This window comes from Vicugna pacos, chromosome 17 (assembly GCF_048564905.1).
Source record: "Vicugna pacos chromosome 17, VicPac4, whole genome shotgun sequence".
Classification (NCBI taxonomy): Eukaryota; Metazoa; Chordata; class Mammalia; order Artiodactyla; family Camelidae; genus Vicugna; species Vicugna pacos.
This window is the reverse complement of record NC_133003.1, coordinates 25,771,132-25,785,732: the sequence shown is the minus strand read 5'-3', so window position 1 is coordinate 25,785,732 and position 14,601 is coordinate 25,771,132. Positions and strand designations below refer to the sequence as shown.

The following is a 14,601-nucleotide window of genomic DNA, read 5'->3' as shown; positions in this document are numbered from 1 at the left end:
AGATAGACCTTTCAAAGCTAATTTTTCACAGAGGTTTGTTTTAAATTAAGCGGCAAGAATGTTTGAGAAAAATGTACCCCTTTGTCCACTGTCTTCTTCACCTCCATGGAAAACTTCCCAGTCTTTCTATTCACCATGGCATTTCTTAGCTAAAATGATAAAAGGAAATAGGGGTTAGTTCTGCCCTGGGTTACCATATTGCCTTCCACCCTCCAGCTTGGGAGCATATTTGGTGGCTTGTGGCTGACAGGGCTGGACTACTTCCCTGCAGAATCTGGGGTACTTTTGCAGTAAGTCTGCTTACTGCACTCAGACCTCTAAAACGGACTTCGGAAAAATAAACATCCAACTGCTTTCGTCCAGGGAAGAGAGGCTAACAACAATAAATAAACGACCTCTAACTTCAGTTTGAGGTGCTCCTGTAAACCTCAGAGCAACAATGACAACAACAACAACAAAAAAGTCTGTGTGACATTGACGCATCCTGAGAGGCAGAGAACGAATACCCAAAAAACGCTTTAACACTCAAGAAGCAAGAACTTCTCAAGGGATACGTTACATTTTTGAAAGGGTACCGGTTTGTCATGGAGAAATCATTTTTCAAAACATAATCAAGTTAGAGATGTTTCCTACACAGTAGTTTTTTTGTTGTTTTCTTTTCTTTAAAAAAAGGCCAGCCATTTGGAAGACACGGATTAGCTTCTCATAGCATGAATCATCTTCAAATACTCTCCTAGAAATCTGGGCCAAAGAAAGGCCTCTCTGAGGCTGACGGGCAGTGAACAGGGCCGTCCTGTATCTGATTTTTGGAGGTCCCATCTGGGAACAGTGAGCCTCCCTCCCTTCCCCTACCCCTGGCTGATCTCTGCTAATTACTTGTGGCCCTTCCGTGAGTTCAGAGAAGGACAGCAGACACAGTGATGAAAGATGTGCTGTCGTGGGCACCAATAGGAGACGACGGGAAGGCCATTTAATGAAATAGGAGCAAATGCTGACATGCCACAGCCTGTCAGGAACGGCTCTTTCCCAGCCCCATGGCTTGGTTTTTTAAAATTCTTTCCTCTCTTCTCCTTTGAGGAGATTGAATAAGATCTGGCCGATAGAGAACTGCAGTGCTTGCAAGCAACCTAAATTTGATGCGGGGTTGTCTAGATTTAGGTTCACATTCCCATCTTCTGTGAGAGAGAGTAAAAGCATAATTTTTAGCTGGAGGCATGTATAAAATAAAACATATATTTTACTCTAGATATTTTTTAACAACACATAATGGGCATTTCTGGAAATATTTTCCCATTTTAACTTTTGTGGTTTTGGATGGGGAGAGCTGGTCCTAATTAAGTCTACTTTCTAACTCTTAAGAACGGCTCGATTTATCTTTGACATGGTTTTCATTTTTCCTCTTTCTGGTGCCTGCCTAAAGCCATTTGGGACCTTCCCCTCTCACATTCCCCAGGCAAGTCAGAGATTAGGTAAGCTTCTCCACGCCTCTGTGCCACCCCACCCCCAACTCCCAGTAGCACAGAACAATCAGCTTCAGGGCTGGGAGGGTCCAAGGCCAAGGGAACTGATGCTTTTAGGAGGCAGACTCCTTGATGCTTAGTCTAGTCTTTCCTCTTCCTCAGTTATAATGGAAATAGATTACACTTATTGAACACCTACTTGTGAGGCATCAGAAGTGGACTCTGAGGTCAGAGCTTTGTGATCTTAAACAAATCACTTACCCTCTCTCAGTTTCTTTCTCTGCAAAATGGAACTAATGACAGCACCCATCTCATCAAGTTGTAGTGGGATTTAGATGAGCTAATATGTAGAAGAGTGCCTGGTACACCCTAAGCATTCAGCAGTGCTAGCTGTCCTCCATCATCATCCTCACCAGCATCAGCATCATCTCCATTATCATCCTCTTCCCTTTTCTTTGCTGTCAGACCCCTTTCAATAGCTTAGCGTCCTGGGACTCAAACTCGAGTTTGCTTGACACAGATGTCCAGGCTCTAAATCAATGTTTTCCAAACATTTTTGACTGTGAGCCACATAAGAAATACTTCTTGCTCTGATGGTGCCTTCTGATGCCTCCCATTTTAATAGATTTCATTGCTTTTCATTACTGCTCATGGATAACTAAATGGGTTTGCTAACCTCCCTCGGAATCCCAGGTTAAAAACTGCTGCTTTTTACTACCTATGGGTTGTCACAGACTGAAAAAGAAAAAGATATCAAGTTTCAGTTTTTACCAATGACACATACCACTGTACTGTGACCTCTCTGTGGTCCAGTTTCTTCATCTTTCATTCATCCCATCAAAAGTGTTACTAAGTGAGGATTTTTAGACCCTGTCAGGTGCTGTATAAACTACTGATCAGATTCTTATGAAGTTTGGATAAACTGATAGATACTGTTTACTGCGCTCTCACTGTGTGTCACACACAGGTTTTAGTTTGGAGGGGGGTGTAATTAGGTTTATTAATTAATTAATTTTTTTAATGGAGGTACTGGGGATTGAATCCAGGACCTCATGTATGCTAGGCATGCACTCTACCACTGAGCTATACCCTCCCTCCCAGACACAGGTTTTAAATCCCTCAAAATCATGTCATAAGATACCATAATTATCCCTGTTTTACTGGTGTGGAAACTGAGGCACAAAGTTAGGAAACTTGCCTAAGGTCCCACAGGCTCTCTAACCACTAAGCCCATGCTGTTACTTCTGTTTCCCAAATCAGGAGAAAAGGCATTTGAACAAATATAAAGCATTAATATAAAATTATATAGCATTAATATAAAAATAATGTATTTTTATTTCTGCATTTTTTTAAATCAAAGAAAAGGTTTTAAACTTAATCATGCAACAGTCTCCTCAGGTTTTAGCTTCTTGGAGGTTCTCTTACAAGCCCTAGGCAAGTGGTCTGGGGCTGAAGATGGTTTTCTGTTCTCATTGCTAGAAGAGGGAAGGGGGCTTGATGCTTTTTCAATAGACTTCCCAGGGAGAATACAGCATTGTGAGGCTGGAGCAGTAGAGAAATGTCACTTTTTCATCTGAGGAGACTGAGTTTTGAGAAGGGGAGCAATTTGCCCTAAACCCTATGGTAAGTCAGTGGCACCACACCATTCCCACCAGTGTGTAGCTTCCAAGAGGGCAGAGGTACCCAGGGTAGAGAGGAGAGTGGTGGGGAGTAGCAATGCCATCCCCACCATGCAGGAAGGGAGTGACTGGCAGTGCTGCTCAGAGCTGCCCCCATATCCCCTGAACTTGTTGTTACCTGGATTATAGCAATGAGCAGCTGGAGAAGTGAAAATGGCAACTTAAACAAAGGCAAATTAAACTCTCAGTGATAGACCTTTGCTTTTCCCTATCAGATGTCAAACATCAGCACACGCGGTAATGCAGTGAACATGAAAACAGCTTTCACTGCAGTGCAGTTGATAAAATAAAGGTCAAACCTCTTCAAGCTGCAAATAGTGATCTGGAGGCTGTGATCAGGCTCCCCCGTCTCTGGGAACCACCTACCTTCCCCTGGGCCCTGCGTTATCCAGGTCAGATGTACTTCCCTGGGGCTGCCAGTGAGTCTCTCTCTTGTCTGCATGTTGACGCTGAAGCAGCATTGCTGGCCACCCAAAGAACCCACTTGTAACAATGATGTAACAAGCTGGGAGTCACACTTCGGTCCCACTCTGAGCCTGCAGCTCTTGCTCTGATATTAGATCTCCTTTAGGAAGCTTTCCCCTAGAGAGTCACTCATCACTCTAGGTTTCGTGTACGATATCTGGTTCCCCTGATGTTGGTTTGTTATCTGCATCAGAACACAAGCCTCACCTTTCATGGTGCATAGGAGGCATGCACTCCAGGCCCCCAGTGATATGCAATCCTGGCCAAGCCAACAGATTACGGGTAAGGGAGAGCAGTGGATAAACAGATCTGTCCTTTGCAAGTAAACCTTCAACCAGAATATGAAGACAGACCTGGGCACAGAGCACTTAAATAACAAAAAATCCTCCTCTCTCTTTCTTTCTCTCTCTCTCTCTCTGCTTTGGTCTGGGCTCTCAGGTGGGCTGAGCTTGGTTTGGGGACCAAGGTCTCAAGCATGAGCTGCAGAGACACTGGAATAGGTGTAAAGAAGCACAAAGTAAGCGGCCAAAGGTCTCAGAAATATGCCCCAGAAGAAAAGGTTTATAGGGCTTTGGAAGGAAAAGACTCAGAGGAAATTTTCCACCAGAGTGATCTTAGGTAAGAAGAAATGTAAGTTCACTGGAGGGAGTAGAAAAAGGGCTTACACTGCAACAGAGGGATTTCAGATGGACTCAAGGCAGAATCTGATTTGCAACACCAACCTATAGCAAATGCTATGGCAAGTGTTTCTTTAGCATATACATGCAAGACATTGCCCATCTTCCCTGCACCCCTCAGGGGAGGATAATATACCTACTCTGAGGCACTGATACAGAGTCTTCAAGGACTCGTGGACACAAAATCTCTTTGTAAGGCATAGTGAAGTGGTCAAGAGCTTTGGGGTCAGGCTGCCTGGGTTGGAATCCAAGCTGTGTGCCCATGGACCATTACAGCAATTCTCTGCCTCAATTTCATTACCTCTAAAATGAGGACAGCAATAACATCTACTTTGTACGATTGTTGTGAGAAATCAACAAGTTCATCGACACATAGCACTTAGAATAATGCTGGCATGCAGGAAGAGTTCAACGTCTGGTAATTATTATTTTTTATACTAGGTTTTTTTTTCTGATTATAGAAATAATCATGTTCAATGTGGAAAGTCTGGGAATGACTAAAAGGTGACAGGAATAAGAAGAAAAATCATCTTTAATTCCTTCAGCCATCTCTGGGAGTTTATAACCAAAGGCTAAGCACCATTTTTAAAGATATTTTTTCCTTCCCAGAACTGATCAACACCAGTCATTCACACTGGGCTATGCGTGTCTTGGGGTCCTTTCTAGGCTCATGGGTTCCCCAAAGATCTGACTTACTCATTGTACGGTTGATGTGAGGCCTATCTTGGAGCCTGGGCCAGAAGTCCCAGTCATCTGTCACTAAATGGTTTCTAATTCTTCTCTTTTTAAAAAAAATTCATTTTAGCTAGTCTATTTTGCATGTGTTTTAATAGCATATATGACCTTCCCATCTTTTTTTGGAAGTACACAGGGTCTATTTTGTAAATGTGGTCACTAAATTCAGTAAGAGACCAGTTGCCAAAAGAAGTAGGATGCTCCTTCCAAGAACTACCCGACAGCTGGGCAGACTCATGCCACTCCTTCCTTGGCAGGTTCTGCTTGCATGGTCTTTCTCAGATCTTGACCCAGAGCTTGCTCTCCGCTATTTACATGCAAACTCCACTCCATGGCAGGCACATGAGCGTGTGGCATCCTGTGCAGACCTCACAAAGATGCTTTGTGTAGATTCTAGAATTCTCCGATCAAGGGACTGCAAATCCCTGGGAGAGAAATGGTGACTTGGGCTTTCCCAGTCAAGCACACTGGTAGTGAAGGAATTCATGTCTCAAATGTACCACGTTCCCAAGGAGACAAGACAAGAGACCCAAACCAAAGAGACAACCAGAGGCCAACTGGTGAAGAATAAGAGCATTAAACTTGCTGGAGATGTGGGAATTCTGAAGGTAGATACTCAGAAGCCAGTCCTGGGAATCAGATGAAGGTGAAGGACATGGCAGGAGGCTGGGAATCCAATGAGAAAGGGAGACAGGGCAAGGAAACAGGAAGCATTTGTCAAACCATTCTCAGCAAAAGGAGATATCAGCTCACTGAAAATTAACTTGGGTACAGGTGATGACTAGACACCAAGAGTACAAATGAGCCAGGTAACAAATCTTTTGAAGTAACATGTGAAAGAGAAGTGGGAGTGGCAACCTCGTCTTAACTAGCAGAGGGCCTGCCTCCAAGATGCGTAGGCTCCAAAGCAAGAATGCACACTAAGTTTGCCTCCTGTATTAACTAAAATGTAAAAGATGAAGGGATGGAGAAGCATGTTGATGACAAGGTTTTCCCTTTTGGGAAAGAAGACAAAAAAGATCGAGTGAAGTTCAAATAAAGCAACTGATAAAGTGATGATGAAAGAGAAAGGAAAACAATGGAATGCACCCTTTAGAGTTTCATGAGACAGTTTAGCAACTGACATTTATCACTGAGAAGGTTACCTGAGGATTGATGAAGCTGAGAGTAACACTAATAACAGCTACTACTCATACAATGCTCACCATGCCCACACAACGATATAAGCGCTTTTCTATCTTTCAACACAGGAACACATTTAGTATCCACAACAGCTCTGTGAGGTAGGTACTATTGACATCATACTCATATTACCGGGAAGAAAAGAACAAAAACCAGACTTGAGGTGGAGAGACTGTAACTGCTTGCCTGAGACCAGCAGCCAACAAACAGCAGAGATGGGATTTGAACCCAGGCAGGCTAATACGTGAACAGCGTTCCTCAGGATTGCCCTAACCTACTTCTTCGTAGGAGCAGGTTGAAAAGGTATGACATTAGGTGCAGGACGATCAAAAGGCCTGAACATGAATCTTGATGACAAAATTGAAGAACAAGAAGATATAAAACTCTACCAGGTTACTTAGCTGACACGACATCAGGCCACTGGCATCTGGAGAAAAGAGAGCGGATGAGGAATTAGATTTCCATGAAACAGCAAAGTTATTTTGTCTGAACTAGGGGTTAAAAAGACTGAGTGAAGATGAAGAAGGAAATAGGTTAAATTTCTAAAACAGACATGTCTCTTGCATTTTATAGGCAGGGACAAAAAATCAGAGATTTATGTTAGCTGAGACATCCAGGTTGCAGAGGATGTGAAGAGAAGAAAAGTAAACAATAAGAGGACTGTGACACTGGCCATATTTCTGAAAAGCACAAGAACCCAAAAGGCCTGGGGTTTTCAAATGGTTCCCCTCAACATCCCTTTGGAAAGCAAGACAGAGGGATGGAAACAATGCTGACTCAATGATGAAGCGTAAGAAAGGACCCCAGACAAATCAGACAGGGTGTGGCAGAGAACCGTTTCTGGGCACAGAAACTCCATAGAGAAACTGAAGACTAGTGTCCAGACAGGAACACCTCGGAAGTTACGACTTAACTTAAGACAGTCTATCTGGATTCACACAAGGTGGTGCCATGTCTAACAAATCCGATTTATTGAGGAAGTCACAAGAAGACTGATGGCGTTAAGTCGTGGGCATAAGGAAAACTTTTGATACAGTCCTGAAGGCTGAATCTGTGTGGGAAATAAGCATGTATTACTGCAGTGTGACCTGGAAGGGGGAAAGGCTGGAACCACCAAGGAAATGGGGAGGCCAACCAAGCCAGAGGAAAGTGGGTCTGCAAAGCCCTGGGCTGACATCCTGACAGGTGAATCCTGGCCCTGACTGTGCAGCTGCCCGGCCAGGCTGCGGCCAGGCTCCCCCAGGGGTGGCAGGTCCCATCAATGGCACTGAGGAGGAATCTGTATTAATCTGTTGCAGAAGCAACCAGATCCCCAAAAGGGATGGTTTTAGCAGGCTACACAAAGCAAGTGGGGTGGCTGGACTGTTTGCAAGTAGACCTACAGGCAGGAGAGTTATAAAACTCAAAATGGGTACAAGGGCCCATTGTTTCATCATCCCTCTGGTGGCCAGGTGTCCCTTTGGTGAGCCCCTCAGCTAGCTCCTGGGTGGCCGCCAAGTATGGAGGTGGGTACAGTGGAGTTTCTTCCTCATCAGGCTTAAAAACAAATCACGTACCACATCATCACGGTCTTCCCACTCCACCTCTGATAGGTCAACGCTACTATAGTTAGGTTTCCTCCGCTTTTTTCCTTCTTCATACTGGCAGGAGAAAGAAAACAAATGACAAACACAGAAAGCATTTCTGTAAAATCATCAGCCAGGGCATTCTTCATCATCCCAAGTCCTGGTTTGACGCCTGGGGACTGTGAATGGAGGGTACCAGTGAGAAGCCCAGCAGGGGGCAGTCCTAGGGTTTTAATGGCAGGAAAGCTGAACCCAGTCACCTGTAAACATTTGCTCTGAGCTATGGGGGGATATACAAGCCAATTCTTTGTTTGATATGAATTTACCTAGGGCCTCCTTACCTCTAACCATGCCAGAGGCAAAGCAAAGTTCATCCCCTCCTTGGACAGTCTGTGTGTGGAATGGAACCTTTCTCCTCTACTTCAAAGCTTTTAAAACCCACCCCTTCATGACACAAGAAAGGGCATCTTACATAGTTCACCAAAAATATAGTTATATCCCTGTATGTTTTGTAGTTCTCCCATCCCTACATCCTGCCTTGAAACTACCCCCACCACACTCCCTGGTCAGGAGACAAAGGCACTGACCACCACATTTGGGCTCAACATCCTATTAACATTTTACAGACACACAGAACCCTCTACTTGCCATCACACTGGCCACAGCAGTGCTGAGCTAAGCACTGCTACTTTACCTGGAGTACATATGGGTATTGGGAATCACTGCCAGATTTAATGGCCATTAGGGCATTTCTCTGGAAAAGCTGATGAGTGCATTATTAACCGGGGAGGTGGTCTTAGTTCCCCTCCTCCACCCTAAGGCACTGGCATTAGTCACCCAGCAAGCCTACCATTTACCAACTGGACAGTCTTGTGTCTGGACTCTCCGTGTCCTGGGCCTTTAATGCTGGCTGTCGGGGTGTTTATAATGTAGGAAAGTCTGCCCTCTGCTGCAGGCTCAGGATAAGCAATCCCTTTGCCAGTTCATAGGCTGAGGGTATACTGGAAAAAATATATATGTATGTAGAGTTCTTTTTCTTTTTTGCTTTTGTTTATAAATTAGTCATGTTTTGATTTAATTGGTAGGATTCTAAGTGAAATGCAGCATCACTCTAGGTGTTTTAAGACCCCCCCAAACCACAAGTTACCATTTTGGACACAGGTTACATATGGAGGCAGGTGCTGAAGGCACACAGTGTAAAGGAGAAAATCACTGCTGCTGTGTTGACCCAGACTGGCTCCCAGTGGAATCTAGGGGAGACAAGCCAGACAGGGTAGATCTCACCTTGCTGTGGGGCCAAACAGGTCCCAGTGGTTTCCCTGCCCTCTTGTCTTCCCCTGGGCTGCATTTCAGGAACCCTGAGACATTGGTGGAGGGGGCCCACCCTCAGCCAGGAAGGCTGCCTTGCCTCTACGAGGCAATGGGCTCCGACCACCCTGGTCCACCGCCCTTCGTCTCTCTTCTCTCAGGTTTCCAATTAACAGACATTCACGGTCAGTTTTATGACATCAGATCCACTCCAGATGAAGAGGAAGGGAAGTGGTTCCCTCAGAAGCTGCTATAAACGATAGCAGATTTGCAGTTGGATCCTGTTATGGAAAGTTCACTGTGCATAGAAGCTTTGGCCCTCAAGTGTCAGGCTGGGACTGAGTGGGAGGAGAAAGGAGGTCAGCAGGGTTGTCACCCGCTTCGTAAGGTGAGGAAGTGTGATGGGGGAGGGGTACATGATGCTAAAGAAGCACAGTTGTCCCCCTGAGGAGCTACAGTTGGACATTCTGGAACCTCTGTTACCTGTGCAAATGGCCTCCAAGTCCCATTCTGGTAAGAACCATTCCTGGGAACCACTAGGCACCCCAGCTTCTGACTGTTAGAGGCAGAACTTTCACGGTTTCTTGGGTAGCCTAATGCTAGGTCTATACTATCTTTTGGAGGAAGTTCTTCCATTGGTCACTTCAAAATCCTCCTTTATTCACTTTTTCAACATTCATTTATTGGACACCTGGCAAGTACAAGGTCCTAAGGACAGAAGCAAAGTCAATTAAATAATGCTTCATTCTTTCCCAAGGACTTGCTTACAGTTTATCACCCTTAATTCTGCTTGTCTACAGTCAAATAACTGCCCATCACGTCTATGGGAAAATGGGCTGTAGCAAATTAAATAACAAATTAAATAGCAAGTTAAATATGATCACATTGCATAGCCAGTATGGAGGAGGATATACCCCCACCTACCCCTGGTCCCTGACCGAAGTTTCAGGGCTAAGCCTCATGTTATTTCAGCTGCTGCTAAAGAAATTCAAAAAGACCCCCAAGGTCCACAGCACCAAATATATACCTTCATCCTCAGAGAAAGTGTCCCCCTGTCTTTGTTAGAAAGAGGAGAGCACAGTGGTTCTGCCACTCATTGAGCATGAGACACTGAGCAAGGCATCCAGCTGCTTCAAACTTCCTTTTTCTCAGTTGCAAAATGAGAAAAACAATAGTACCTCCATAGCAAAGGTAGGCTGAGAGGATTAATGAGATACTATATATAAAATAGCAAGCACATTCCCGGCCCAAAATGGAATAAACCCTCAATATGTATGCACCTAGTGTGAGTCCTGAAAGTCACAGCCTTCTTGGTGAAGACACAGTCTCATTATAAACGACTGGCTAATATGTCATTTCTTTGAAATGAAGGAGACACATTCGATAATTTGGCTGATCACTGTTGTGCAAACCATAGGAAGGCAGAAGATGTTTGCTGAAGATGGTGATGTCAGTCACATTCACATGCCTCCTCTTGGTGTGTAAGATTCTTGAACATTAAACATCAAGTTGAGACTCAACACTCTCCTAGCAGAAAAATTCCTACTGTGCTAAAGAACCCAAGTCCTTTTAGATAACACTGGGCAAAAGTGGAATCAACAGAGATCCCTTGACTTTTGACCATTCTGAGATGTCTTCCTTCATTTTTTAAAATAACCACTCAAGAAATTTAGTACATTACATTACTGGTGTTCAAGAAACTGGCAGAAATTAGAGAGCGAGGGGAAGCAAGATTTCCCAGCTACTGGTATGTAACTACCATATTCCAGTAAGTCTCTGTAATTTAATTGCACAGAAAGGGACAGACAGGGCTGGGATACACCCTCTGGAACTCTATTCAGGAATGCCCCAGACAATGTCTGCTTAATCAGTGAAACAGGTATGAAATACTTTTCACTTGGGTCTTTATCAGTGGGTGAGCTCCTTAAAATATAAATAGTAGTGTAGCAGAGTGACTACTTTGAGTGTGAAAAGGAAAAGTCAGTGGGACCGAAAACTGTTCAAGCACAATGACTAAACTCCAGCATGATGATCCTAAATCCACTTTATCTTTTCTCTCATTGAGAAAATCTATTAGACGGCTAGAGATTAGACATCCATTATAAAGACACATGGGCTATGGACCACCACCACCTGTTCCCCACATTTTCCAGGGTAATCACCTTGGTTTTCCTACAGGGAAGCCTTTGGACCCCAAATTCAGTGAATATAGTTCTAGTGAAGGCAAGACCTTCCTAGCTCAGAGGGAGACCAGTGACCTGAGCATGTAAAGACACAGTGGTTGGTTCAGGACTGGGCATAAAACTCATGTCAACCCAAATGAGACTCAATTAGGGATGCTTTCCTGGATTTATCCAGAAAAAGGAGCTCTGCATCTACTAGCATCACTAAGGCAGCAGGATGTAAACTTGAGCTCCTCATGGCCATCTCTACCACTACTTGGAGAGATCCTTCCTGAGAATGAAGCCAGTGCAGAGAAGGCAGAGAAAAGACATAAAGAGAGTCCTGAAAGCATGGTGTGCATGCCTGGATCAAGCTGTGCCTGATATCTTTATATCGTTGGGTGTTTCATGTACCAACACGTTGTCTCCACATTACCTCGTTTCCCTTTTTAAAGAATTTTTTTTTAAAGCTGGCTTGGGTTTCAAGCTTAAGTAGTCATCAGAGTTCTGACTTGTATATATTTAGTGTTTACTTTTTTCTTTTTAAATGAATCACTTTTAAAGTACATATTAAGCGAAGTGTTCACAAACTCTGATACTTTAATGATTATTTAGGAACATGTGATTTGCCAAACACTTCACTGCTAATCAAGATAGTGTACTGTGTTTCAGCACCTGTTTGCCCCCCATACCTGTATCTGCTTTCCCCCAACAGGACATACGTGTGGCCCAGCATCAGAGAGTGACAGAAAAAGAACTAACCTCTCAGACCTCTGACTCCCAGGCCAGATCTCCCCTCTCCCATGGGATTTGGCCTGGGACGAATCCCAGGTCCACCAGCCCCACTCCCTCTTCCCCTTCGTGAGGATCTCGTTACTGGGGCTGAGGCATCGGATATGGCATTTGTTAGTGTATCTATAAACTGTAACTTCCTTTGAAAATGTGATTAACGAATTGCAAACGGTTTCCAAAGGTTTATAAACAGATACTTTGAGAGCCACGGGTAGGTTTGTAGTTTTTGGTGCCTGTTTTATGAAAAAAATATGTGGGGGAGAATTTAATAAGGAAAGATATTCTGTGCTATGAAATACTTTGAGGTGGAGTTTCAAATAAAGGCCAGATGTGGTGAACATACAAACCAGCCTGTGGCCTAGGAGGACGGGGCAAGAAGGGTATCCATCTGAGGAGCCAGTGGAACAATCGAGGGGTCTTCCCTAAGTGCCAGAACCTTCCCGGCAGCGTTCAATTGTCTGGATGTGAGTGCCTCTTTGCATTACCTGCGGGCTGACTGTGGAGGCAGAATGGGATGGGCTAAGGTGATGGCCACATTCATGTGGGTTTGAGCAAAACAAAAATGCCTTGGCTTTTTCTGTGTTCTTTTGGGAAGGACTAAAGAAAATCAGCTACACACATTCATGCAGCCTCTGTGAAATAAATATTATGTGTGCTAATAATTGATAAAGGGTACGTGCTGCTCCATGCTGCCAGCAGAAAGGAAGGAGATGGGGGTGGAAAGCCCACAACTGGAGAGGAAGAGGCCTTGCCCAAAGCTAGTGCCATCTGGAGAGGGGGTCTGGGCAGATGTTTCTCTCTAGAGGTCCTCAGCTGGAGGAACACCTCACTACCTCTTCCAAGGCCTTGAGTCCCCTCTTGTCTCAGAGGCTGAAGCGGCCATTTCAGGAGAAGGAAAGGAGGCATGTCGTCTCTCCTCTACTTGCAAAAGAGGAGGATCTAATGAAACACTGGGTACTTCATTCCTTCACTCCTTCATTCATTTGTCCACCCACATATGCAAAAATATTGTCAGACATCGAATATTTATCAGGCCTTGAACCAGGCCAAGGTGAGCCTTCAGAAAGCATGGGGAAACTGTCTGAGAAGGATCCTCTCCCGCCCTGCAATTGTAGATCTGGATTCACCAGGAGTCAATCAGGCCAGTTGGGTGAGCAGGGGAGAAGCCTGGGCCCCAGAGGGAGACTGGCTGGAATCAGGTCTGCATCTATGGGCTGTGTGCCCAGGGCGAGTGTGTACTTCTCTGAGCCTGTGTTGCTCCTCTGTTGGGTGAAGAGAACAGCATTCAGCTCACAGGGATGCCATGAGAAGCAAATGGGCACAGATATGGCTGAGCACAGGACATGTCCTGGCAAACATGGCTTGACAACACACCCACTCAGCCAGTCTAATAAGTGCTGATGTCCCTGACAGATGGGATACGGCAGCACTACCTCACCATGCTCATCCCTGGATTCCACGTTCACGGGCTAAAATGATTCTTAACAGTATGGCTGATTATTAATATTTCTAGTTCTTTAAAGAGGCAGTTCAACCTAGCTTGGTGGCCCATTCTTCTCAAAGTCAAAGGGAAGCGTCTCAAACAAGAACATGGTCCCAAGGTTAGGTGACTGGGTGGGCCTATGGCAGACTAATGGTCTCTTCCCCTAGAATTTGCAAATCAAGGTCTCTGTCACAGCATGTCCAGCCTTAGAGGAGGTGGCCCTTGGGAAAGGGAGTCCCAGTGGTCTGTATCAGCCACTGCTCTCCTGGTTTAAGTGTTCGCAGTTTTTAAAGTTTTTTTCCCTCGGATTATACATGTAACAACTGCTTATTGTAGAAAATTTGAAAAATAATGAAAAAATATTGCCCTAACTACCACAACGCAGGGATCGTCACCCAACATTGTGCTATCTTTCCCAAAGGGCAAGAATTTTGAAGCGGTTACTGTTTTGTTTTCTAAGTTCATTGTTTCTTCAACAAGGAATTTCTAAAATGTAGCAACCAATCTGTTCTGCTTTACAAATGACTGCTTTCAGGGAGAAAAAGAAAAAAAAATTTTTTTCTGCTGGCCAGCTTCCCCTGCGCTCCCCATCATTCTTTGTGAAGAGGGTATGTTTCCTTTTCCAGGCACAGCACTAAGCGCTATACATATCTCCTGTAATTCTCACAACTCCAAGAGAGGAGTAACGCTTCACAGATGGGACAATGCAGAGTCCAGGGATGTCAGTTACTCAGTGACATGGCTAACAGTCCTTAGGTGGTCCCTCTTCACTGACAGGGCAACTGCTAATAGGACTGCATGTAGCAGGCATGTTCGTGGTTACAGAACCACTTTGGAAGCCAAATCCTAAACAGCCATCCATGTCTGTTAACAGCCGACTCATTGGGACTGCCTTGAAACCAACCTTGATGTCCAGGGATGCAAGAATCAGTTTTAGGTTAAGGACCACTGCAACATGCCGAGCGAGCGCAGTAAGCTAAGGATCATGCCACATGTCTAACACACTGTGTCATATTTACACAATGCCCAATAACTAATATCCAACTCAAGGCCTCAGAGAAGCCTGGTAGTATCTGACGGTATCACTGTAGCT

The 14,601-nt window shown here is 44.6% G+C and overlaps 1 protein-coding gene across 1 annotated transcript in view; it reads right to left on the bottom strand.

The window, feature by feature from the left end:
• The window catches only part of CACNA2D3 (calcium voltage-gated channel auxiliary subunit alpha2delta 3), a 778,957-nt gene that overhangs the window by 161,005 nt on the left and 603,351 nt on the right, over positions 1 to 14,601 (bottom strand). The window contains exons 17-18 of the mRNA XM_072941510.1: positions 7,755 to 7,838; positions 78 to 149 (exon numbers count right to left, since the gene is read on the bottom strand). Coding sequence (XP_072797611.1) covers positions 78 to 149; positions 7,755 to 7,838 — 156 coding nt within the window. The remainder of the gene's footprint in view (positions 1 to 77; positions 150 to 7,754; positions 7,839 to 14,601) is intronic.